At 43.5% G+C, this 27,509-nt stretch overlaps 1 protein-coding gene across 5 annotated transcripts; it reads right to left on the bottom strand.

The window, feature by feature from the left end:
• Positions 1 to 285: 285 nt before the first annotated feature.
• On the bottom strand, positions 286 to 27,509 carry MFSD10 (major facilitator superfamily domain containing 10). 5 transcript variants are annotated; one of them, XM_068943520.1, is made up of 15 exons: positions 27,226 to 27,355; positions 25,862 to 25,927; positions 25,155 to 25,232; positions 24,823 to 25,012; positions 22,793 to 22,889; positions 18,392 to 18,495; positions 17,205 to 17,363; positions 15,705 to 15,893; positions 11,190 to 11,298; positions 10,103 to 10,214; positions 8,575 to 8,683; positions 6,291 to 6,381; positions 4,447 to 4,494; positions 2,737 to 2,826; positions 286 to 1,128 (listed from the first exon to the last, which is right to left on the bottom strand). In XM_068943520.1, exons 4-15 carry the CDS (start codon positions 24,991 to 24,993, stop codon positions 1,022 to 1,024), a joined length of 1,386 nt encoding a protein of 461 aa, XP_068799621.1. In that variant the 5' UTR covers positions 24,994 to 25,012; positions 25,155 to 25,232; positions 25,862 to 25,927; positions 27,226 to 27,355; the 3' UTR covers positions 286 to 1,021. The 5 variants fall into 5 exon arrangements, with proteins under 5 accessions (XP_068799621.1, XP_068799622.1, XP_068799617.1 ...); XM_068943521.1 differs by lacking the exon at positions 25,862 to 25,927 and having other exon boundaries at positions 27,226 to 27,443; XM_068943516.1 differs by lacking the exon at positions 25,155 to 25,232.

Raw genomic sequence — 27,509 nt, 5'->3', positions numbered from 1 at the left:
AAGGAGTGAGCAGTCACCACCCACTGAGGTCTTTACCCCATCCCAGCTTGCTACCTTTGCTGAGCAACCTTCTGAAATCCATTTCAGCACCATTACAGTTGTTGGTTGGCTCCTTCTAGGGCACTTTCAGCACCTAACGTTGAGTTATCCAAACAGAGATCATCTTTTTAGAGTGATGTATTATCTTACCTGCAGTTAACTGACAGGCCACTATACAATGCAACAGTTTATTTGTAACATTAAAAAAAAAAAAAAAGTGCTTGATCATCAAAAAATACTATACAGTGTTAGGAACGTAAAACAGCTCAAAGTTTATTTGTATACTAAAAACAGTCCACCTGTGACAGAATATCAGTCAGGCTCAGGAAGCCTGGAGTATGTTTCTTTTGTTTTTGATTGTCATGGTTTAAGGCAGTTGAGTAAAGCTTTTACCTGCTCCACTTAAGAGTTTGTGCAAATCTCATGACTGTTGCACAGAAACTTCCCCTCACTGTTCAGAGGTTTGGTGTATCTGTTCGCTGCTATTTAAAACAGACAGACGAGCCCTCTGCGTGGAGGCGTTGGGCAGTGCTTTTGCTTTTGGTCTGGCTCTTGCTAATGGGACGGAGACAAGGAAAGACAAGCACTGTGTATGCTGCAGTTTACTTTTAAGCAGCAGCTGAAGCCCCTGCAGCTGACAGGAAATTGTAACTGGGGTATGTCGTGCAGCACAGTCTTGCAGTACTGGAAGGTGCAGCTTGCCTAGCCTCGGGTGCCGATCTTAATGCTTTACTCAACAACTGCAGCATATATTTTTTTCTATTTCCAAAACTAGCCAAGCCAATTGGGAGCCTGTGGTAAACTGAACTGCTTGTGGCAAGCTGTAAGAAAGCAAGCTGAACATGTTGATGGTGCAAGTGGCCATTGAATATGGCCTTCCAGAAGATCAAAAGCCTCATTCCAACTCAGTTAGCAGAGTAGAGGGACAAGCATCAAGTCTTTTGGAGGTCCTTGGAAACCAGGAACTGTTCTGTAATTCCCTTTACTCCTCCTTTGTCTGCTGTTTTACAGAACCAAGTAAAATGAAGGGGATCAGGAAGAAAGTGCCACAGATGGTGAAGCAGATCTCAGCCCCTGCCAGCCAATAAACTGAAAAGGAAATGAGATTTTTAGTTATTTAATAATATTTTAGTCCTTGCATGCATTTAGACAGACATTCAAAGCGCTCACTTTTGCCAGCTTACTGGTACAAAGAATAGTGGTGTCAGTACAGCTGGAACTACTGAATCTTCACCCGTAACTGCTTGCTTGCATACAAGTCATACACAGGCAGTGGTTAATAGCCTTGCTGGTAACAATTCGCTTCCAAGGAAACAGCATGCTAAAAATGGTTATTTAAAAAAAGATTTTTTTTTTTCCATTCTTGCCAGTATAGCAAGGGGAGGAAGGTTCCTATTCACCTGCTTGTTTCACGCATTCAGCTTTAACCACTAGGCAACTATTAAATTCTTTGTTCCTACGACTTCCCTGCATGGCTGCTCCTGGTGGAAGCTGTCTGCGTCTCTTGAAGGGCTCGCATTGTTGGGATCTGGAACACAGGAATCTAATGCCTAGGTGGGTAGGAAAGGGTAGTACAGGTGCTGCACACCTGGGTAGTTTTGCCATTGTGGTTTTTACAGTAAGAAAGATATATATTTTGCCTTGACACCCATTTTTTTTCCTTTCAAAAAGAAGTCTGCTGTTTCCAGGTGCGCTCACTGAGGTACAGGGCGTTCGTTTGTTTATTGATGCTGGTCAGCATCTGAACCCAGTCAGGAACTAGGGTCTGGCTTTGCTCAAAGCTGTACATTAGGACAGTGCTAAAGCTCTGAACAGCTGTGCAGCTGCTTCCCCTCTTATTCTGTCCCTTTAGGTTATGATACTTGAGCAGCTGGTTTCTTATTGAAGTGGCTGGACCTGTCCAAGGCTGTACCTGCGCTTAGCCACAGAGTCTAGACCTGGCTTTAAGCAAGGCTCTGCACTGCAGACTAACTGCCCTGAGCTCCAGCAGCATAAGTAGTACTGCACGGACGTTTTTTAACCTCATTTATGGGATATGGGCACTTTAATGCAGAAGAGGTGTTCTTTTTAATGTATCGCTCATTTAAATAAACACACATTATGGGCTGTCCTTGCTTAATTTGTATTATCTCAGGGTGCAGCTGAGATCAGGGGGGCGGGGCAGGGAAACGTTACTAGTTTGCCACCGGTATAAAGGAGACCTGGTTTCACCAACTCTTGCTTGCTGAGAGCCAGCCCCGGTGCCGAGGTGGTCCCTCACAGCAGGCTCGTGACTTGCTGAAACGGGCGAAAACAAACTCAGCAAAGGAACTAGCTCTTGGTCACCCTCCGACTCCTCCCTCTGTGCACTGGGGCCAGCCCAGGACAGGCATGGAGCAGTCTCCCGCCAGGCTCCTCTGCCTGCACAGCTACATTCTGGGCTTGGTCAGTTTGATCCTCCTGCTGGACCCTGACAGAGTTGGACAAAACCTTCTGTGTACTTTCTGTACTTCTTGTACTTTTTTCTTTAATTCATCAGTGAGTCTTTTGTTGAAGCTTACAAGACCCTCAGGCTGCCCTGGCCCATTCCATGCAGCTCTCAAGGGTGCCCACCTCCACAAAGATGGATTTATGGCTCTGAAACACAGCATGTGTTTCCCCGTCTCGGTTTCCTCGGAGCTGCCCCAGGCTGTGGACGCCCCACAAGGGCACACTCACCTGTTGCTGACAGGATGGGTCCCATGGCCCTGGCAAGGGCACCCAGGCTCCTCAGAATTCCCATGACTCTTCCTTTCTGGCTGGCAGCACCTGTGCAGAGAGGCATTACTCAGTCTGGGGGTTTGGTTGGTTTGGGGAACAGAGAGGGCGTGAAGAGGAGGGGATTGCGATAGCTGTTGGAGCCTTAGTGTTCTTTTGGCCTTATTTCCTGCATGCATCTCCCCCTCCTTCCTATTTAACAGTCACTGCTCAAGTTGTTTTACACTTTTTTCCCTTCCGCCAAGAAAAACGTCTTTTTTTGCTTCACTGAGAAAACACCAGGTCTTGTCAAGAGCGCTTGTCTACCAGCAACCTGTTGCAGCGCACCACAAAAACAAAACAGCAACAACAAAAAAACAGCTTTGCGCTCTACAGAAGAGCTATGTTTCCCTCTCTGGATTTTTAAAGCAATTTTACAGAGATTAGCTGAGAAGGTACAAGTGCACAAGAAATACAAAAGCATAGTTAATAGTTAAAATAAATACAAATAAATAACCCCCTCCCCCCCATAGTTAAAATGCAAAAGCAAGTTATATAAGAAAGCAAGTAAAAATCACTTTGGTCGTAATAAAGAAAGAAAGAGCCTTGTTTTTTCCCTTCAGCAAGCTGGTAACCTTGATAATGGAATGACGCTAGAGACCTGTGTTGTCCACAGATGGCAAGGCGCTTTACAACTTTACTTAACAACCAGGGCCACAAAGCCACGTCTTTTCTAAGGGATAAGGAAGAAATGATTTTAGTGCTGGCAGAGACGGCTACTGTCTCCTTTACAGAAATCAGGCCACTCCCTGCCCAGTGTTGGTGGTGACCTTTTTGCTCCGGATATTAATTCCTTGCCCACTGGTCACAATCTTTTAAATCACAACCAAAAATAGAGTTGCTTCAAGCTTCCTCATCACACTGGAACAAGCCAGATCACACAGCAGAAAATTGAAGCGTGATACTGATGTTCACTATCAATAGATCATCTGTCAAACTGATCTGTTTTCTGTTATGAAGTGCTGCCAGTTTTCAGAAACAGGTACTATTAATTTTGCTTTTCCCTATTCTTCCTTGAGGGATGCTTCTGGATTTCCCAGGGTTGGGATATTGCCTTCCCACCCCCCACCCCCCCTCCCCGAGTCCCATCTCACTTCTCTTCTGTGATACAAGTACATGAGCTGTAGGACTTAGGTCTGTAGCACCTCCAGCATGACACAGACAGCTTCCATTCCCGCCCGATGATCTGTCCCCCCCATAGCACAGCATGACACATTCCGAGGGTATCTAGCCTCACTAATCACCGGCTATACTGAAAAAAAGGACACGGTACAAGTTACTAGAAGGGTTCTTTTCTAGGCTTTTAATCTTACTCCTTCAGACCATGCTTATCACTTCAGGGTTATGTATGCTTGCATTGTGTTTATATAAGAAGTAAGTGGAGTAGTTGTTCGTTGTCCTTTAACAGTTTCTGCTTTCCTAGTTAAGGCATTTGGAGAGGCTGATTGATAGGCCTTTTAGGCAAACAGCAGCCAGAGCCACCGCTACACGTTTCAGCTCTGAGGTGCACCTAAGTCACAGAAGTTCCTGTTGATGCATTACTAAATTTCTTGGAGTTCAATTCTGTATTTGAGCCAAGTCAATAATATGCAACCAAGCGCTGCTCCTCAAAACAAGAAATGAGACACTCACCATAGCCTGACACCACTGCTGACAAACACGGGATAACAATGGCAGCAGCTGGAAAAATCCACAAAAGAGACTGTCAATGAACAGCAGAAAGCTCAAAACAGTTACGAGAGCACTGGCGAAAAACACGCAGCCCAAACTAGTTTCTACTGCAGAGAAATATGCTGAGCCCTGGGGCTTTGTACCAACAATGAATCATAAGGTTTAATCCAGTTCAATAATAAAAACACCCCCTCAAAGCCAACCTGCACAGAAAGCACAGAGCCATGAATGCTCTGAGCAGATGTTTCACATTAGACTCTCTCGTTCTGTGAGCCCATGGGAAAGGGGCGGGTAGGTCAGAGTTACAATCTGTCCGATCCACTAACTGGTAGTTTTCCAGATCGCTGTGGTCTCGTCAAGTGAAGCAGGGGAAGGAGATCTTTCAAACACGCAATGGCTTCACACAGGACCGCAGCGTCCCTGCCGCATACGGCTTTACTGAACTCGCGGGCGAGGGAGGCAGCTACATTCCCTCTTGGGAAATGAGACCGTTAAGTCCAACAAGAAGAGGTTTCAAAATTTTTGAATACAGAAAGCCAAGAGCTGTCAACAGTAACCGTCCCCTTACTGTAACAGGGACCTTTTCTGCCAAGAAGGAAGTGCTTTAAGCATACAAAGCAGAATCTCTTCTGGGAAGGAAAGGACAACTGGAGAGCAGGAACGATAGACATGTTGCCTTAACTGCAGGCACTCTAAACCTGGGGCAGGGGGCGAGAGGGAGGAAAGAGGCTCCTAGGGAAGGGCTAGTGGCTTCTGCTCAGATACAGAGCCTAGGAAGACAAGGCTGCAAACTTCGAAGCACAGAGGTAGACAAAATGCGTCCCCCAGGCTCACCACTCGAGCGGGCTTTCAGAAGGAAGCTAATCCATAGATAAGATCTAGATGCTGAAACTTGTCAAACACACGTCTGTCCCTAGACAAGCAAGCTACTAAATAGATGCATTTTGTAGTTATTTTACAATTTACTATTAATTCAAAGCTTACTACCCAAAAGCAAAGTCTCCTGCTTTGGTAATCAGCCTCTTTTCAAGCTTCTTAACAATAGTTAGAGGTATTGGGAATATCTGAAAACTCTTCAGATAGATAGGGACTTCAGTACTCCCCCCAACATAGATGGATCCAACCTCAATCGTAATTGCTTCCCTGAATAAGGGTTTAAATTGACAGATTATTTATGTAAACATTTAGGCAAGTCTGAAAACCACCTACACTCTTCAGAAAAGAATAGGTGGCGTTTTAACCTCTTCTCAAGGTGGGAGTTTGCGAAGCAAAGGGGCAGAAGAGCGTCCGGCCAGCAGAGCGCTGTGCCATTGGATACAGGACAACACTCACGTACCCTCGCTCCCACCCAGCCTGAACATGCACTCCAGCCTTCACCTTCAGATCATGCAGCTCTCTTCAGCCTGTTTATGAAATAATGCAGGCACTATATCGGTGTAAAGAAATGCTTTTTCCATTTCTTTTTCCAAGCTGGGCTATTTAATTAATATTTTACTTCTAGGCCTGATGGGGGGGTGGAGGGAGGCGGGGGGAGGGTGGAAAAGAGCTCAAGAACTCCATCAGGAACACTGGTGAGGCTTCCAAATATCACCATAGCAGCTTCCTGGGATAGAAACAGCATCAGAAAAAAACAAAACAAAACAAAACAAAAAACCAGATATTGTTTCTCTCGGGTTTTATAAACAGAAAAGTCAACTTCTGTTACTTACAGCTTGAAATTAAAGTAGATCCTTTTAAATGGGGTGATTAAATCTATGAAGAAAACACATTTTTGCTTATATTTCAGTGCACTTTGAATAGCTCACCAAAAGAGTACAGCAACAGTCCAACACTCAGCATGGTCACGTTTGCAGCCCATCCAATTAACAAGAAAGCTGGAATCAGCAACATTATGGCCTGCAAAATGAATGAGTCACACTATTATATCTAAGTCAGACTTGTAAAAGCCTAACTCTGGGTGTCCTGGCAGTTCTCTTCTATTGAAGGAACTACATTCAAGTTGGAGGCAGAAAGCCCTTTTTTCCTGGCATTTCAAATGCATCTGGATGGCTACACATCAGCACAGTCTACTCTTCTGTTCTCTTGCTAGTTATCACATGATTGCAGTCACCTATAACATAGGCTGTAATTATCCCACAACTAATTTAATCGGAGGAAAAAATATGCTTTTTGCAGATTTCTCTCTCCTACACGATCTACTGTTTTTGTTCTTTCTTGTTCTGTGTCAAACTGGCGTTAAAGTCCTAAAGGTAGATTTCTCTATCTATCTCCTCAGCTAGTGAAAGAGATCAAAAAGCTTATGTGCAGCAGGACTACCTCCTCTGCTTTTTCTCCCCAGTGTTGATGGATTCTAAGGGCTACGCCAACCCCTCTTGAGCTTTTCATAGTTCTGTAGTTCTGGAGGCAGAAGAAAAAATGGGGGCGGGGGGGGGGGGGAATGGCATTTGAAATCCCAAAGCAAAAAGAAAAAACAACATTCTTTCTCTCTTCTGAGGGCCTGGACTCCAGTTGCCCTGTGATCTCTCCCTCGCGCATACAGCTTTCACAGGAAAGACAGAGCACTGCATTTCACAAAGAGTTTTTAATTCCACTCCCTGCAATGGTCTCACTTTGAAAACTCAGTTACAAATGAACTACTGTAATCACTGTGCTAAAGGGAGGCCACGCTTACAATATGATCCCAATTCATAAATAAGCTGCCAGAGTAGCTACAACAAAAGGACAAACTCCCACAAAAGCCACTCAAGCCACACACATTCACATAAAGAGCGCCCCAGGGCCAGCAGGTTTCTGCACTGTGCACGCGGGTGTTTATGAGGAGCGATTGGCCCAGACCAGCCAAACTAAATGAGGGTTTTGAGGCAGCTACACTTCTCTGCGCATGGAAGAGGAAGGAGTATAAAAGCTAGTGGGGGGAGCCACAGTTTGCATAAACTGTGGTGTAGTGACAGCAACCATAGCAAGCAGGCAGAGAAAGCGGAGGAAGTCAATGCAGAGGATAGAGCAGCACCAACACAGCAGTGGAGTCACGTATCTGTTTTCATTCATACAATAATGCTCAGTACATGACACAGCAGGGGAAATCATTAACTTTCGCCTGCCAGGGAGCAGGGTGGATATGGTTTCACCAGCAGAAGTAACTATTAAGAAAAGCTGAGTCAAATCACCGAGATGCAGTGGAGCTTGTTAATCTTTCTACTCTGTCATGTGTTGAAATCATACTGGCCTGAAAATTACGTGCAATAAATTCATAATGGCTTTAACAGTCCAAGCATCCCTATATCACTGAGCAGCCAACAAAAGTTCAGAAACACTGGAAACCTACTTTCTTTAGTTCTACATACAAACGTATATGACAAACATATCTCCTCGTCCCAGAGCTTTTATGAGCTGCAGGGAACTGTTCCCTGTCATCTCTGTGCAGTATCATCATCTCTATGAAGAAGCAAGCAAGAGAAAGAAACGCACACTTTTGTCGGTGAAACCTCTGTCTGAATGTTGGTACATGCTATTGTTTCATGTACCACTGGAGATCACAAAGATTAGAGAAAGAATTGTGTTTCCTCCTGCCCACCACCGACACACGGTCTAGGGAAAGCCTGTCAAGCACACATTGCCACACTGATGATGTCCCTGAAAATAATTTTCCAGAAAGGGATAGGCTCTGTAGCAGTTTTAATAGTTTCAATGTCTGTATTGCAAGAGAAGTCATTAAAACAAAAACAGAATCTTCATAGCATTTTATGCCCTTTACTTGCACAGACACTTAGTTCTTATTCCCTGCAGCATAGATATCTTAGGAAGAACTTTGAGTTTCGATAATATCTTAGCTGATAGAGGGGAAACGGCTCTCATGTTCAGAAGTTTGGTTACATTACTAAGTGACATGTTGTTCATCAACCAGGGTTTAGAGAAGCCATTTAGCTAGAGGAACGAAATGCGATAGAAGCGTACTTTGATTTGACAAGTACAGCCGTAGCCTCCAAGCACCTTTCATTGCTCACTGGACTGAAAATTAACATGCCAGATTTGTGGGAGAAGGAAAGGAAGAATGTAATTTTTTATTTTATTTTATTTTTATTTTTTTACCCTTTTTACAGCTCTGATTTCATTTCCTGGCTTGATTCGGCGAGCATAGCCTCCCTGGATCACAGCCATTGTTATTCCAATAAAGAAAAACATCTTGCCCTGCTGCATACTAGAAGGGAGGCAAAAGCACAAATTACAGAGAGTCATGCACAAAGCATTCCACCCTGGGATATACAGGTCCAGTTTAGATTGTTTCCTGAACAAAGATAAAATGCTTTCAGATATTCACACAAGCAGTACAAAATTCTTAATATATGCTCACATTAGTTTCTGTGGCAGGCAAACAGCCAGAAGATAAACCTGTGGTATCTTTCTTTGCGATAACAGGAGGGGTGCTAGCAAATACTGCAAAGAATTCTTCATCTGTAGACTGCTACTGTGTATTTAGCTGTTTCTAGGGCAGCCCACAAAGAACCAACACGCTATCCTGTGCTGTGGCAAGTCGGTGCCGTAAGCACAGCAGTTGTTGGCTTCCAAGGAACAAGTGTTTTGCAGTACCAAAAAAAAAAGAGAATGTAAAAAAAAAAAATTGCCACCACTCATGCAGAGCCTGATCAAGGTCACCAAGGCACAGCTTGGGCTGTGGCCCTGGCAGGCCGGTGATGATGTGTGTGCTGGGAAGCCAGCACTGTCACTCCCTGCATCCTTCAATATTTCTTCAAGTCTCCCCTTCGCTTATTAACTACCAAACTACGTGGATATTCTCAACTAAAACTTCTCACCTCCATAACTAGTCTGTTTGTCACAAAGCCTATACTGTGGCATAAAGCTGTATGTCTCACTGCATGGCTATCCTGGAAGAACTGTAGAGAGGCAGGCTTAATACAATGGAAGACGTTTCCCTGATGCACACAAATTAGTTAAGCCGCTATAATGGCTTAACTCCCTATAATGAAAGACAGGGAGAGATGAGACAAAATCCTGAAAATTACTCAAAGGAAAGGATACACATAAGGAATCAAGCTGCAAGATCATGTTCCCAGCTGGAAATCTGCCTATGAGCTGGCAGGAAAAACACCTCAAGCTCAGCTGTTTTCAGTGAATTCTGTTCTACTTCTCTAGTGTTTGGTTAAAGGAAATGAAACTGTATGATGTAATGACTGTACACCATCCCTTGCCTTTTTTGAGTTTCAAGATTTGTTCTGATACTGCTGTACTCTTCTTAGGGAAGAAGAGAAAAGGCTTTATGATAATCAGTACTATTATGATAATCAGTACCTATTAGCCCAGGTATGCATATTTCATTTCAGGTGCCTTAATTTTTGTGTACTGATTTTCTCTAGGTACTAGAAGCTGTATGTTCAACGAGTATTTCCTTCTGTGATAAAAAGTGTGCATATTTTTTCTTAAATTCTTCCTTAAAAGCCCATCTAAAATTGAATACAGTAGATGCTTTCTCAGTGTTTTTTAACTGAGTATTACTCTCCTCTTAAAGCTGTTCTTGAAAATAAATGAAGAGGCCTTAAATTAATCTTTTGGAAAATATCCTAAAAAAGTATGCAACATTTGTCTTCTAAGCACACTATACCTGCTGAATTGGAATCTCTGGTGAGTAAGAAAACTCAATGTATACTCCAGGCCGGAAAACAGGAAGAGGTAGATGAAATAAGCCAGGCCCAGGATTTTGAGATTCTGAAGGTCTATAAAAAAAAAAAAAAGTGTTATTTTCCAAGCATCATTAAAAATACAATAGCAAAGAAAACAATATATATATAATGTAGGAAAAAGGTCTTATTTCAGATGCTCATTTTAAATAACCAGACAAGACACATCACAAAATAGATTCTGCCCAATAGCTCCCTTCTTACGACAAGAGGAGGCCCAAAAAGACTGAACTTTCTCCCTGTGACACCCTACTCCCATAGATCCAATCTAGCCCCTCTGCCTCACACTCACACCCCCACCAATCTCAGGATACATGTATATGTATTTAAAATGAATACCGGTATTCCATTTAATGCCTTGGAATGTCCCTTTCAGGACTATACTGCACAGAGCCTATGGTCTCTGACAGATTACTTTGCTTGGTTTTCTGCCAAAGCAGTGCTTAACAGGTTTTATCCTAAGCGGCAAATATTAGTCCTTTCCCCTGATGCAACAGTAAGGAGAACTAAATGATTAGCTAAAGTGCCTGGCAAACACTGATTTACTTTCTGTGGCTTAAATAATTTCACACAGAGAAATACCCAGCTCAAATCCCACCTCTCCAAATTCTGAAGCGAGAAATAACATTCCCATCTGAAATTTCCTAGCTTGTAGCTTGGACTGGCAAACTCACATCTCCCTTTCTCATGCCTTGATCTGTCTTTCCAGATCACTTCACTCACTGCAGCCTACTCCATACTGCAGCCACTGCCTGAAGAAAAAGCGTGTTAGACAGGAAGTAGCATGTCAGAAATCCTCAAAGCACTAGTCTCGGAAACCTTCTTTTGGGAATAACAGGGCCAGTGCTCAAGGGAACTTGCAGTTCCCCGTGCATAAGTAAATAATGTAGGTTTAAAAAAAGTGAACAGGGCGCCACTTCTGAAACGGTCAGAGTAAAGACTTCACTTAGAAACCACCCCCATATACAAGAAAGACATACCACGTAACACAAAAGGCCAGCTAACACTTACTCTTCTCTGAAGGGGAATCCCTTCCTCGGCTGACTGCAGAGAACTGAAATAAAGCCAAAGGACTGAGCAAGTCAACTGCCACCTGAAATCCGGACGTCACAGAGGAGACCTAATCAGACAAAGAAAGATGTTTGCTTCAAAGCTGATGTAATAACTACTGCATGGAATTGACAGTAAGAGTCAAAAGAGTTCCTATACCTAAACAAATTAGCTGAGATGACACAACAGAACTAATACTGGGGTCTCAATGACCCCCAGTAATATCTCAGACCTTCTGAATACAGAACTGGCTCCATAAGGTAGAACATTACTAGCAGCTTTCACTGAGGACAGAAAACAGGTTCTTCCCTGTAATTAAAACTGTCTTAAAAAGGGGAGGAGGTTCATTTTTCATAGAAATAGATTGAAGGTGCTTTATTTGGTTAACTTTACGCATCATCCCTCGTGTCTGAAAAATATTTATTGGGTAAATAATGACACATCTGCCTACAATGTCATGGGAAGCTGAGGATTTGCTTGTGTCACAGGTCTGAGAACGCTATCTACGGCATATCAAGCAACAGTCTGTTTTGATCCTTATGGTTCTTTTAGCCAGCCAGTGACACCTCCTGGAGAAGCAAAGGAAAATACCGTTTTTGGAGAAATTCTGCTCAGCTTCACAGTGTGTGGCTTTTTAAAGGGCAAAATGTATTTTGTAGCACTTCTGGTCCTTCTGTTTCTTGCATCTCAGCTTAAGTTACGCTGCTAGTGACAGCCTCCCTGCTCCTCAGCAAAACAGTGCTCAGGAGATGCTTATTCTTTCATCTATACTGAATTTATTTATTTTTTTTAAATTTGCTTATTTTTTAGTCCTAGGTGTGGAAAACTAAAGAAAATATTAAAGAATAAACAGTGTCTAATGTCTTAAGGAAACAATTCCTTTTAAAGTAGGAGAGTTTAGGCTGTCACTTCACATGACAATCACAGAAAGAGATAAAACAGACTTAAGAATCCTGAATAATCATCCTCAGCATTTCACATCTTCAAAGTGCTGCACAGATTTATCTGATGAACTTCTCTCTCATCCCATTTCGGAAGGGAGGGAGGGAGGAAGGGAGGCCAGGAAGAAGGGAGGGAGCTATCCCCCCTTTTAGGGCAGAGATTATAAAGTCAAATTATCAGTGGAACTTGGTCTTTAGTGCACGGCCTGAGCACTCGTACAGACCGGGTTTCAGAAGCAGTGGAAACAAAGCTAACTTTACAGTGATATTAGCACAACCCCCATCTTGCTCTGAGCATACAACAGTAAAACCCTGGAGCCCATTAGCCCACAACAGTAATCAGTTAAATATGCCATGCTGTTTCTGTATGGTGTCCTACAGCTGCTGATCCACACAGATCAAACAGATATGGCGGGGAATTATTCCCTCTTCTGCTCCATAAGGGTATTGCAAAGGGTAAAGAGGCACTCCCAAGAAGTTTCCTCATGCTTTTAAAGAGGTCTGTAAAAGGATTTCCTGAAGCTGACTTGTAGCAATCCTCAGTTCCTGCACTTGTTGGCACGACGGTGTTTGCACTGCAGCGTGAGGAACCTGACAATAAGCAAGTCCCTTCAAGAAAGTTTTACCAGTAATAACAGTAATAAAGTTATTTAGTCTGCAACTGTTTTGAATTATTATCCACGTCAGACAAGGTGCCAAGCTGCTTTGTGCTACAAGGCTGATTTTAGTTTTGTCTGGAGAATTCTTCATATATATATATATATATATACACACACACACATATATATCTATATCTATAAATAATATCTTCTACTGCTATCTTTGCCCCAGAAACAGTGGTCGAGAAACAACTTCATACGCTGAGTGCTAACTCTGTTTCTAAACTGACTGACACATTTCAATATTCCCAAATAACAAAGTTGCATGGTCAGTTTCCGTGAATGTCACCAACCGTATGGGGTCTGCTTTGCAGATTCTGAACCTGCAGTCTCCAACCTGTATTTAATCTCTATACTTCTGACTTATTATTCAAAGTTGCTCAATTTTACTTCACGATCACTTCACGCACCTCAAACATCAGACGTATCCTCACAGTAACTTCAAATACCATTTACTGTATTTCACTCTGACGCTCAGAGACTAAGTAACATGTTATGAAGTCACAGCTTTGGTTCAAATGAGAATGCAGCCTGGGCCTTCCAAGCTCCCGTCTATTGCCTTAGCCACCAAATCATACACTATTTAGTGTGCACAGAAGAAAAGCCCTGTTTTCCCATGAGTTTGCTAATGATGCTGCATACCCCTACACACAGTCTCGGTAAGACACCAAAAATCTCGTCGTAAGACCCTCCTTTCCAGCAAGGCAGCCTTGCCTATGACTAGCTTAGCTCAAAATAGACAGAGACTCAAAAACCCTTAAAGGAGACAGATTCTTCTGGAGACATTTCTGTTCCTCCCTTCTCCCGAAGGGCTGTTTCAGCCCTCTCACACGTAAGACCAGTATCTCCAACAGCGGAAAGGTACAGAGCTCCAGTAACTCTCCACCTGAGAAACTTTGGGAATTATTAAAAAAAAAAAGGGGAAGAAGAATAGCAAAGAACTCTGTTCTCTTTAGATGAAACCTCAGCCCTGCTCCTCCTGTCCCCCTTCACCTTCCCCTTTCTACAAGTTAATTCCAACATAAGGGAATGTGAAATGCTTCTCTTCCCCACTATGGAAAGATGAGTGATGGAGAAACAGGATACCATGAGAACACAGCACATTTCAGGGAAACAGATGTCCGATTCCATTGGCACATCCTTCTACCGGTTATCATTACCATTTGCCCTCTTTTTACAGCTTTGTCTTTCTACCGTCTCCGTTCCTTCTCCAGGAACACTTGCTCCAGCTTAGCCCAGCCAAGCTCCAGAAAGGCAGCCAACATATCTGCCTTTCCCCTGTCGTCTGGGCATCTAGAAAACTGCTCCCTGCCCGCTCAGAAACTGGGAGGAAGCACCCAAGAAAAGAGCAAAGCAGCCTAGCAGCCAATTGCAAATGCCTTAGAGCAAATAAATCACATGGGGCCACTACACAGATGCAGGTTGATAGCACTAAACCCTGATATCAATTAGAGGAAGCTCTGAGGCCAGAAAAGCCACTATCTCATCAGCAGTTAAACACTCTGTGTCAATTTTGCATGACTGGGACCTGGCTGCATGACTTTGGAAGTCATAAATCCACCCCATACAATACCTACTGTTACACAGAGACAGAGCGCAAGAAAGCAGGGACAGAGTATTCATTGTCTTATCAAAACTCAATCATATTGAGAGTAACAAGGACTAATTTATCAGCAGAACTCTCAAGAGTTCATTGTACAGTCCTCAAAGCTCCTGAAGCTCTCTTTTATCTCTCTACTGCCTGTACAGCAAAGATGGAATTGCTTTTAGAATACATATTCACTCTACGGTACCTCCTTACACCAACAGGTTGTCACCACCGCAGAGTGAAGCAGCTCTAACCAAGAACGAGATTTTGCTTTATTTGGATTGTTTAAAAACAGCCAAATAGGAAAAAGGAAGAAATGATGAATGAAAAAAGCTGTAAAAGTAACTGTAGTGCTTGGGAAAATAAGCAAACAAACAACCAATGTCACATGAGATATGCTGCTGGGAAAGACTCAGGGCAGGTCTAGAGTTTTGCCTGGGCAGGTGCACCACAGACAAAAAAGCTTCCTGAATTCAGTGTCCTATGGGTTTCGCCGTCCAGAGACCAACCACGCTTCTATGGCTGAACGCTGCTTAGAAACAAGGGACGATAGGAAACACCCAGCCCATCTAAAAGCCTCAGGTTAACAGTGTTTCAGCTAGATACCTAGGACTGAATTTAGTCTTTCCCACGCTACAAAGGAGACTTCCAACAGACTTCCTCAGATATCTCTCGGACAGTGTCCGATCATATAATATTAAAATCACAGTGCTAGTGAATGTTTTTCCTTCAAATCTAAAAAGTCACTGCATTTTAGCAGAAGTAGATATTTTGTACGTGTGGAAGACAGCACAGCTTGGAGATTGGAGTCATTTGCTACATTAGTGTTCAAAATAGTCAAGCAAAGATAAGACAATACTTACGAAAATTTCTAATGTATTCTGGCCGATTGAAAGAAAATCCATGCTCCCTGATGCATGCACTTTTAGGATTGGCTGAAACTCCTCCCCAGGGACTCATTGTGATCATAGTTCAAAATTCACCTTCTCCATCCCAGGGTCTCACTAGTTTTTGAGAAATTTAAACTCAGCACACCAAAAATAGCAATTAAGCAGTTGTGTTAGCTATTCACATTTCTTATGTTACACTGGGCTAGGAGGTAGGACTGTCATACAACCACTGTGCTTTGTTGCCACCAGCTTATAGAGTATTAAAACCTGGTCCCAGGAATAAGCTAAATTCCTGGGATATTGGCTCCGGCCCTTCCACGTTTCTTCCAGCATTTCAACATTTCTTAAATCCTGGCTCTGCCTGCAAGAAACACAGATCTAAAGACTGACTCATTTACCCGTTTTTCTTTGGGGAGTGTCTCCGGAAGCAGGAAGAAGATGAAAAGTAAATCTGCCACAGCAAACATGAGTGCTAACAATGCTGAACGAAGGAAGAAGACTTCTCCTTTCTCTGCCTCCATTGCGAGGTAAGCGCCAATCATGGGACCCAGGGTAAAACCAAGGGAGAAAGCAACACCAATCATTGCCTGCAGTGATACAATGAACATTGACAGGCAGTTTTAGACATCAGTTTGTTCAGGTAGCTCAGTTCTAAAACAATTTGTATTTCCTGGCAGGATCTGGCTCATTTTCTTTAAGAGATATTCAGAGATGTATATTCACGCATGCAGGACCCAAACATGTGCCATCCCAGGGCATTATCATCCCGCTTCCCAGAGTCTATTTTACTAAACCTACAGTATTAAACTAAACAAGGCCAGGGCATGCTCACCCCATGGTCTCCAGCCCTGTTCCAACCTGCCCCAATTAGCTCTCTCCAAAGTAATGCCTCAGTACAGCATGGGAACAGCATCAATGAGGACTCTTCCCAGAAAGCAGAATGGACGTACCCACTTTGCTTTGCAAGAAGGGAAATGAAGTGAAGAAAGAGTTTAGCCATATGAATGCCAGCCATGCTGTACCAAGCTACTTGCTCTCAAGCCCTAAAAATAGGCCCTGCTCAATTTTATTCACTAATGCTGAACAGCTACGCCTATCCATAAATAAAAATATATTTTGGCTCACCAGGGCTACAATAAATTACTTGGAAATAATAATAATGAATTGCTTTGAAAAGTCATTACTTCTGAAAAATTCCTTATACTGTGAAATCTAAAGTTTTCCCTTCCCTGGGAGCAGTCCACATAGTGGTTTATAACAGTCTGGTAGGAGAAGTTTGGGCCTCAGAGGTTTTGTAGGATAAAAGATCAAACTAGCAACCAACAGGTAAAGTTCAGCCTGCAGGATGCTTCCATCTGGTCCACTGCCTTTCGGAGGAGGAAGGGGCAGACGCTTGCACTGCTCACTATCCAGTCAGCCAAATGCCACATCGTTCACCCGCTGAGCTCAGACCCTGAAACCAACTCAGCATCCTAGGATGGCAGAAGGGACATTACAGAGCTGCTGCATTTACACAGATTGGGAAGATGAGAAAAAAGGGAAGGTCCTATAACAGGGTGCCAGCTTTCAAAATTGGGCCACTCTGAGATAAAAGATCTTTCAGTTTCCTCAGCTGTTACCATCAGCAACACAATAATCAGCAGGAATAACAGTTATAACAGTTAGTTTTTCTACCTCTAGGGCATTTGCATTTTGCTTGTAGGTAAAAGTCATTGGCAAATGAGGTCTGAGAGCTGACAAGCAAAACTATCTAGCATCTTTTCAGAAGCAAGGTACTATATAAACTCATATTTTTACTTGATCAGTGAAAACCCATCTGAGGGAAGACTTTTTTGAGCACCTGAAATCAATTAAAAGTTGGCCAGTAATCCCAAACACATCCCACACGCGTAACTCACCATGCCCTTGCTCCGTGCCTTCGGAGAGTGCAAATCAGCAATTATAGCTGTGGAAAGGCTGACATTCCCTTTGCTTATTCCACCTATGATCCTGGAGAGAAGAAAAATGCCGAAAGTCCTAGAGGCAGCCCACAGTGCATACGATGCTATTAAACCCATCTGCAGAAGCAAGAAAAGGTTTTTATAAAGGACAGCAAAATTGATCTTATTTTTGCACATTTCCCAGCTAAACATTCGGAAGGGAGGTCATTGGGGTTTTGTTTGTTTGTTTTTGCTTTTTCAGCAGCTACTCCAAAAGCCATGCAACAGAAGATACTTTTACTGGTGCTCCACCATGTATGGGACAGTGATACAAAAGAAATAGAAATAAATCCATAGAAATGCATCCCTGAAAAATTCCTATAAATACGAGGCTATTCTAAGTACGGTTAGAATAGCAACGGATATCTATAGTTGAAAAGGAGCTAAAACAGTCCTGGGCACTAGAACACTTTTGTATATCCTGCTCCATTTGTTCCCAACGTGAAGAAAATTTTAAATTCAAAATATGAAGAATTCACAGTTCCAGCCCTTTAATTTCATAATAAATTATAAGCACACATCCTTATTTAATTCATTCTCAACAACTATACAGGATAGAGTGATTTCTATTTCATTTGTTGCCAAGATCCACCATGTATGTTGATACTCGCTCCACGCTGCTTCTAGAACTCGATATTCTGACTAGCAACAGACCAAACTGCTTGGAGAACGTTCAGTTTCATAATAAATACATCTTGCACTGCTGTATAGCACCTTCTCACCAACACTCTCCAGGCTCTGTAAAATATGTCATGAAGTGATCAGTCCTCATTAGTCACTTGGGGAACTAAAATATACAGGAATTAAGTTTAACGTTTGCAAACGGTGCGTCTGAAGATTGACTCCTGTACACAGAGGTAAGGGCTTTTGGAAAAAAATCTCAGAAACAGACAGGTATTTTGGTGCCTTTAAAGTACAATTACGGATCTGGAGACCTAAGTTTAGGCACTCAGAATTGGAAGTGTAGTCAAGTGACTTGTCAAGAAAAAGCTAATAACCATCAAACCTAGAACTCTAAATTTCCCAGTCCTTTTTGCTAATGACAAAGCCACAGTGCCTTCAACTGCATATTGAGATGGTGTGACTAAAATCGGCATGAGACATACCACTGTCATCAAGATAACAGGCCTTCTCCCCAAGCAGTCTGACACAGCACCGGTGAGCGGAGAGGAGAAAAACTGCAGGATGGAAAAGACTGAGCCAACCAGACCTTTAAAAAAAAAAAAAAAATTAGACTTGCTGTGTTCATTTAAAATACAAAGGCAGACAAGCCGTTCAAGATCCAAGGCTCCCTCAAGTCCCTAACACACATACACAATTAAATGTTAAACAACCGCTGCAAAGAACGGTTTTGTCCAAAACCAAGCTACCCTCAAAACACATCTTGCACTGTTATTAACTGAGGGGGCAAATACACAGACAGACCAGAGTAATACGGAAAAGCTGGATGACTCACTGATTACTTTGTTGTGAGAAGGGAATTTCACACTCGCTGGTTATAACGGCATGCAGATTCTCCATTCGCCAGCTTCCTGACTGACAACATATATTTTCTGTTCCCAATGTGGAGATAACGCAGTCTTTAAAAGTCACAGTTCTTTTGAGAAGTTTTTGATTGTCTGAACCTTCTTCTGTTGCATTTAATTACCTTCTCTTTCCTTCTTGTCATGGGAGGAAGAATGTAACTGCTGCTGTTAGTGAGGCGCTCTAAGAGGTAGGAGTGACTCCAAGAGTCTTTTGAAATCTGCCTCCTACTTCTGTGATCTTTAATTCCTCTTTTCTCTTGCCATTTCTAGCCTCATGCACACATTAATTTGCATTATACTATCAAATAAGGAGGCAAGAAGATGCCTTCCTGCCACAGCTTTTCCTTAAAGAAAAACTAGGTTATACAACACAGATCACTCAGCTATCAATGCTAATTAAAGCAGACCAGAAGTTCTGCTCCGATCAACTTCAAGGGTGGCAGAATATTGATAGTGAACATCTAGGGAAGAACAGTTGCTTACAGTAGCTCAAAGCCCCAGAAAACTATGTAAAAATTCTCAGCTTTTAAAAAATTGGCAGCTTACATTAATGAGAGACTTTTCTTCCTTGTATTTCTAGCACTGTAAAAACACCCAAACATGCCAAACACTTCACTCAGGGAGCAGCAAGAGGAAGGTTGCTCCACAGAAGAGGAGCCGGGCACCAAGGGTGACCACAGCACTGGCAGTGCCCTCATGGACCAGGGTGCAGTCCCACACAATCTGGATAGGGCAGGCAAAGCAGTGTGCCAATAGCAGGGTCCACTGGCAGTCCCAGATAAGGTAAGGTTACGAATTGGGTCCATGCAGGGTGTCCAGTCAGGACCAGCAGGAGACAGGGCCAGAGAAAGGACTGGAAACATGGCTACAACACAGGTCTCTTCAGGAGACAAGCCGCCTGCAAGGTAGGTCCGAAGCCAGTCCAGGAGATGGGGCCAGAGACAGCACTGGAGACAAGGCTGTACCTACAACGTAGCTCAGGCAAGGCCCAGGCCTGAGCTTATACGGAGCTCCTGAATCACTGGGCAGAAGGTGTGTGGGTGGAGGCTGGTCAGGGCCTTTAAGCCTATTGGTACCCTCAGGGCCTTGACGTTCACAGTAAAGGTTTGTGCCTTGAAGGAGTTGCAATCTAAGCAGCAGAAGAAAGAGAACAAATAGATCCCACACTGGGGAATGCAATAAAATGATCTTGCAAGTATCTTTCCAATCCTACCCTCCACATTGCAGACAAAGGCAATAAAGGAACACAGGCAACAAGACAACTGTGGCACCTTCTGCTTAACATCACAAGTAAAATAAACCTCTTCCACAATAACTATTTAAGGTGCAATCAGACAAGATGGGCTGAGACAACAGTTGACTACCACTAGGATGGCTAGGGCATTTCCCCCAATTCTCCAGTGAGCTAATTCAACTCAATCTGGCAAAACTAATCGGGGGGGGGGGGGGGGGGGGGAAGAGAGGGAAAAAAAAAAAAAAAGTATCCTGTTGGTTTAGCAAGTTGAGATAGCCTATTAGGAGGAATTGCTACCCAAGCCAGCAGACAAGAAGGAGTCAAATACAGTACATATTAGTATATCAACTGTATATTAGTATATCAACTCAGCCACCTTGTTTGCACCCTCACTGCCTGGTGCTAGTTAGCTGGTGCCAGGGAACTAGTGATCCTTCCCATCGTTACTCAGTATTTCTGCCTCCTGAGAGGAAGCAGCAAGGAATACTGGCTTCCCTTCCAAAACAAACAGTGTCTGTTTTATCTGTACGTTCTCAGTTACATGTTATATTTTCTTCAAGCAGCAACAGGCTCAGATAGACTTCTCTGGAAGGAGCAGGCGAATTTCTCCTTCCCCTGGAAAGCAACTGAGCTAGGTCAAGGGATATACACTTCCCAAGAATACAGGACACAGCAGGTAAAAGGACAGGCAGCAAGCTGGACACAGCTCTGAGTTCCCAGCTCCTTGCTTAAACAGTCTCTGAGAAGGAAAAGGAGGAGGCTGCCAGCCTCCTGGGGAGATGGAAAGTAATTCCTGAAGTACTAAAGGAAACTGTTTTCCTACCATTCAAAGCCAGTAAGCTGGCTGAAAACGAGCACAGAAACCGAAACCTCCCTGTAAGGACACAGTGGGAAAGATGAAAATAATTTATAAGCTTTTTCATATCTGTAATACCCAAAGAAACCACTTAAAATAGTTAAAATACATTCACATTTATATAAATACAATATTATATAATAATAAAGCTTTCCTATTTTTAGTTAAAAGCCTTTTGTTCATCTTAGGGGAGGCCTCAGCTCACTAACAGGAGAAGATCTAGACAGTTCCAGCTAAAACTAACCCAGACACCCTCACACCATTATACATTGGAATCCCAGAATTTCCTCTTACAACTTTCCAGAACACAAGAAACCAAAAAAGCCTCCGACGTGTAACATGATATCTATGCTGCACTTGAGTTAAAACGTCGTGTTCTTGTTACAGTCTATTTACATGCACGCCCCAACACAAGCCCCTTATCCTTCCCCAAAGGCTTACATGTAGAACTCCTTTCCAGTGACCTGGATTTCCTACATTACTCCTGGTGGAGTTCAGCCACATCAGCAGTGTCCTGGCAACGGGAAATGCTTCTAGACACAGCAAGTCAGCAGCTCAGCCCCTCTTAATATGACTAATAACATTTACAAGCAGCACTGCTCTGTAGCTGCCCAGTGGGAAAGCGGGACTTGAACTCACAAGCTTCTAACTCCAGTGTTTCCTACTGATTGATCTCCAGTCACGTGAGGATGAACTGCAAAGGGAGAGTAACTTCTGTGACTGCACAGGGTCTAAAACAGCAGGCTCCTGACCCACACCTGATGCTATGACAATAAGGAATAGCAGGCCTGTATTTCTGAAGAAGTCTGAAGAACAAATTGGGCAAGATCATAGGATAATTCCAGTTGAAAGGCACCTCTGGAAGTCATCTGCTCTAATCTCCTGTTCATAGGGTCAGCTATGAGGTCACATCTAGGATGAGGTCAGAGCTTTGTTCAGTTAGGTTTTGAAAGATGTGAAAGAAGCGATGAAGACTGCAAAACCTCGCTGGGAAGCCTGTTCCACTGACTGTCCTTACCATAAAAAGATGTCTGAACCTCTCTTGTTTCAGTTTACGCCTACTGCCTCTTGCTCTTTCACCATGCACCACTGTGTAGAGCCTTCCTCTGTCTTCTCAGTAACCTCCCTGCAGATATTAGAAGGCTGCTCTTAGGTCCAGGCTGCACAAACCCAGCTCCCTTAGCCTCCCCTCAAAGAGCACATGCTACAGCCCCCTGTTCCATTTTGGTGGCTGAACTCGATCCAGTTTATCGATGTCTTGTACTGGGGACCAAAACTGGATCTAGTGTTCTGGATGTGGCCTAATGAGTGCTAACGAGGTCTTACAAGAGGGGGCCGATCACTTCCCTTGATTCATTGACTGCTCATACAGTCCAGGATGCTGCTGGCCACCTCTGCTGCCAGGGCACACTGCTGGCTCACGCTCAGCCTGCTGCTCCCCAGGGCCTTTATGGCAGAGCTGCTCCTCAGCCAGTCAGTGCCCAGCCTGCATCACTGCAAGGGACTACTCCTTCCCCGGGGCAGGACTTTGTATTTGTTCTTGTTGAACTTCACAAGGTTCCCGTTGGCCTGTTCCTCCAGCCTGTCTAGATCTGAGGCAGAGATGAGGCGGTGCAACTCATCACTGCTATCAGTGGGAGGAAAGCAAAATTATTTATAGCCTGCTTTTAGAGACACATTTTAAATGTTATTTAAGTTTAGTCTTTATCTACTATATTAATAAGAGGGAAGCATGCATTTTATATTTCTTGTCAAATTCCTCATAGTTCCTCATTCCTCATGATAGTTCATCATTCCTCATATCAATATAGCAAGTAACTTGAAAACAACATAAATTTTGGCCTTTTTTTTTCCCCCCGCACCAGTCTGTTTCTTTGTTGACTCGCCATACCTCCAAACAAGACACTGTTGTATTTCCTCTCCGGAGGCATCCCAACCATGACTGCAAACCAATCCACACCACGTTGCAATGACAAATAGAATCCATCCTGCAAAAGAGCTATCTGGTAAATAGGAGGACAGTTTTTCTGTTTTATATTCAAAGACACAGCATCAGAGCCTAGTGAACTAGAGACCGTGTTAGGTGATTTCTTCCCTCTTTCTTTGCCAAGGGAAAGTTTCCTGGTTGATCAGTTGTCATGAGCTAAGAATAGCTTAAACTGTGAATGCTAACAGGCAGCAGATCATCGGGTATATATGTGTCTGTGGGAGAAGATCTGAAACTGAGCTCTCAAGCAGAAGCCTACTGCTTGCTAGCTGCAGCTGCTAAGGGCTGGTTGCAAATTTTGATACCACCTGGACTAAATAGGAATGGCACATTCTAAATCCTTCAGTTCATAAAGGAACATGAAACCTGTGCTGTGCTTCTGCACATAAACTATTCAGATTGGGAAAATCAGGTGCTTGGAGTTTCAGAAAGAAGAGGTGGTGCAAAAAGAAGGGTTCCTGAGAAAAGGAGGACTTAGAGAAGAAGGGTGCCCCGAGAAGAAAAACATGAAGATCCTGGTTGTAGGAAAGATACTGGCAGTGGGGGGAAATCCTGGAGATCAGGGGCCATGGTTCGGGTTAGAGTTGGGGTTGAAGGAAGACAAAGGCTAGAGGTGCAATTGGAGTGGGGCTGAAAAGGGTCTGCATGAGGAAGGTGTGGGCTACAGAAAGAAGTCTCTCCTGAAGGCCATGGCTGGGGGTCATGTTCAGCTTGAACTCAAGCTGAATCTACCTTTAGGGTTAGGGCTAGGTTTGGGAGAGAGACAGAGACTAGAGCTGCAGGTGGAGTGGGGAGTGGGGCTGGAAAGGGACTGTGTGAGGGAGGCATGGGCTGCAAAAATAATTTCCCCCTGACAAATTCCTCATCTTGTCCAGTAACACCTGAGGCTGGTAACTGTGAGCAGCTGCACAGCAGGGAACCAGCAAGAATTTCTGCCCACCCTTCCCAGACCAGCTGCCATCTATCTCCCTGCTGGGAAGGAAAGTCGAGACCTAGTGAATGAGATGCTGGGGGTGGGAGCAAGTTAGTGAGCATGTGAAATAATCAAGTAGAGTAAAAGCTCTTATCTTACTAGTTTTTAAATAAACCTCAGTATCCAGATCCACTATGGATCGTTGTTTACTCTGTCTTGCCCATGACATCAGTGTAAGTCACCAACATGCTGGCTCTCACCCTTCTCTCTGCATCTCAAGATCTCTTATGTAGCTGCAGCAGTGGGGAAACCACCAAAGAACTGTATTCTGCATCAATGAAACAGGGACAGCACAGCAGAAGCGATGTCCTAAACAAGGGCACATCCAGGCCTTAGCTATCTTTGACAGATACATTATAAAATCTCCTTAGGGATTTTATGTTGACTCCACTCCCCCAACTGCCGTTTGATAAGAAACAGATTTCCAGGTAATAACGCATGTTTAACTATGGAGTACATAACGCATTTAGGAATTAGTGTTTAGTTCTTTGTTTACCAAGCGAGGGGGAATCTATCAAACAAGATAGATTCAAGATACAAATGTGTATCTTTCTTCAGCCAGACCTTCTATGTTACAGTTTTCAGAACTAAGTAAGTCTCAGCTTCGCAACAGCAACACACCTTACATTCATGAAAGCACCCATCTTTTACAAGACAAAGACCGCTGCAACATATGACCAAATGCAAAGCAAGAGAAAGGGCCAATAATTACAAGGACTAGCCCTAAGAAGTACCTGTATTTCCTCCGAAACAAATCCCTTGTTTTAATGAGGCAGCAAGACAGAAGAGTCTCATGCAGGTTCTCAACAAATCAAGTCCATGAACGATTTAAATGTGCTGGGAATTATTATTCCGCCTACAGCTATTTGGTGTGCCCGAAGGAAAGGGATTTTCCTCCCATCCTTCCCTAAATATTCCCATGCCCAGCACTTTCAGCAGGCTGACTCTCTTTTTTACTTACCTCAGTCTTGCTGTAATAATCAAGGATGGAAGGAAACAGTGGCAAGATGAGAGCGAATCCCAACAAGTCAATGAGGAGTGCCAGGAAGACAATTGTAATAACACGATTGCCACTCTGTTCTTGCTTGTCATTGACAGAGCTGCTGTTGTTTTCTCCCTCTCTCAGGGCCATCTTCCCAGGTGTTCTGTTTCTGAATAAATAAATAAATAAATTTGTCCCGTCAATATGATGCTTTTTGCAGGCCTTTCATAAGAGTACCTTGCTGATGCATTCTTACTTTCTATAGACCTCACAATAAGAAATATAAAATACAGCTTCATTAAGCTACCTACTTTTCACAGGGAATAGAACTTCAATTCTCCGTTCCCAGTCCTTAGCTCAGCACCGAGTTTGCTTTCATAAAGAACAGGCTACAAGGGCAATAAGATTAACAATTCTATTATAGGAGAATTCCAAATAAAATACAGAACTAAGGAGAGTTAAAAACTTGTTAACATGTGAGTAATGCAAATACAACTTTCACAAAATGTTTTCAATCCAGCAGTCCAGTAAAATAGATAAAAAGGCACTCTTGATTTTGAATAGCTACATTCAAGTAGCTAATAAATTATTTATGCTTTCAACGTACACTGTAAATCACTAGAGCAATATCAGTAAGCACAACAAAAAAAGGCAGACCTCCTAATTATTGCAGAGTGCTGTCCTCAAGATAAATCCTGGAGAGCAACAGCAATTCAAGTAACAATATAACACAATTTTGAAACCTGATTTTTTTTTTTTAAATTTCCGGCTCAAAGCCACTGATAGGCTTTGAATTGGGGCATCAAATGATTGAGGCAGCATTTTAGTTTGACAGAAATATCAAGACCATCAGCAGAGACACTTCCTTTGACAATATTCTAAACTGTCTTGAAGACCTAAACAAGGATGTAGCTCATATCACATTCAGCATTCAACAAATAAGGAAGTCAATCCTTATCCGGAAAAACACGCATTTCAACAAATATCAAAAACAAGGAGCAATACATAGACCACGAACCTGCACATTTCAGATTTGTCAAACTTTACAGTATATCTCAGCCATAAAACAATTAAGTACCTTTCCCTGCAAAAAAAACAGAATGTTCGTTGCACTAAAAGAGTAAAGAAGGAGACAGAATTTAATCCAACTGAAAGTTAGTCAATATCAAGATATCCATTGACTTTGATGAGTCAGAAATGAAAACACTGAGCAATATTTTTGATATAAATTCTGTACAAGACAAGACAGGCCATATTACACATACAAGGCACTGTGAATATAACATCATAGTCCATAGTCCACTAACTGAAGAACACAACATTTTGTTATGCTTAGCAGTAAATTCATTTTTGTGGCATTTCTTTATTACGGTTTCAGTTTACTAGAGCTGAAGCACTATTAAAGGTCAGAAATCACGAAGCAAACATGAAAGGGGGCAACCTGCAATCTATTCACCAAACTGTTGGCATAATGCTCTTAAATCTGCTAGTGAACAGAATGGTTTGGTTACGGACAGGATCCTTTTATTTAAAATGGTACGTCATCACCACTACAAGTATTTTCCATTATTTGTTTATCCAAACGATATGAGATTATCTGGAATCCCAACCAACCATTTAGACAAGAAGTCCCTGGCTCTGGGTCTCCCCTGATGCAGCCAACAGTTGACAGATGTGTTCTTTATGACCGTTCCTATCTTGTTTTTCCCACAATTTGTTTACTCATCCACTGAACTGTATCACCAAGCTGAACTCTCTTATTTGGGGATTATGTATACAGTGTAACATCCTGTACACTTCACTCCCATTGCCCTTGCAGCTAGCCTGCGGCTTGAACCCGCTGATGCTAGCACCGACCTCTCCTTTGGCACAAGTTTTGGCTATGTGCAACTTCCCTTACGCAACAACCCAAGCACTGCACGCTTCTGCCTTTGTGCTCCAGCGGTTTTGTTGTTCAAACCTCTCTGTACTTTCTACTAGGCAGGAAACTACCATGCGTTTCATACGCCCTGGCATCCCGTCGGTGAAAACAAAACACTTCATCTCCACCGTGACGCCCGACTGCTGCGCGAACGCGCTCTCGGGGAAGAGGTTCCGTTTAGGGAAGCTGCTTCTTCAGACACGAAGGGACCCCGACCCGCTCTGCTCCGCCTCCCCCTTCTCCCGAGGGGCGCCCTGCGGTCTGCCGGGGGCCTGCCCGGCTTGGGCTGCGCGCTCGTCCTCCCGTCGCGCTCCATCCTCGCAGGGCCGGGCCGGGTGCCCCCCGCACAGCGCCCCTCCGGGAAGCTGGCCCTGCCCGTAAGGCAGAGATGTGTTTATCCCTCACCAATAACAATCTCATCCTGCTGGTATCTTCCGACTGCCCTTCCCGTCTGGCTTTACCTGCTAAGCTTTGGGAAGGCTTCTCTGACTCCTTAACAAAATCCTGATTCAGGTCAAGAGCAAGAGCTTCAACTAAAAAGGAAAAAAGAAAAAAAAAAAAAAAAAAGGGCAATTTCCCAGAGCAGCCGAAGCCCAGAGGAGAGAGGCGCCGCGCAGCGGAAAGGGCACGGCCTCGGCGGAGCCTCCCGGGAGCCGCCGCCGCCGCCGCCTCCCGGCCCTCAGGGCGGCCGGCCCCGCGGGCGGCCCTGGCGATGCTGCGGGCGGCGGCTCCTCCCCGGCTCTCC

This window comes from Struthio camelus, chromosome 4 (genome assembly GCF_040807025.1).
Source record: "Struthio camelus isolate bStrCam1 chromosome 4, bStrCam1.hap1, whole genome shotgun sequence".
Lineage (NCBI taxonomy): Eukaryota > Metazoa > Chordata > Aves > Struthioniformes > Struthionidae > Struthio > Struthio camelus.
This window is presented reverse-complemented; position numbering and strand designations above follow the sequence as displayed.

Excerpts from the sequence above, each read along its gene's own strand:
- MFSD10 (XM_068943516.1), bottom strand. Across the intron at positions 22,890-24,822 it reads ATTATTACAGCAAGACTGAG|GATGGATTCTATTTGTCATT; the intron begins GTAAGTAAAAAA and ends GCTCTTTTGCAG. Across the intron at positions 15,894-17,204 it reads AGGCACGGAGCAAGGGCATG|GCAATGATTGGTGTTGCTTT; the intron begins GTGAGTTACGCG and ends GTATCACTGCAG.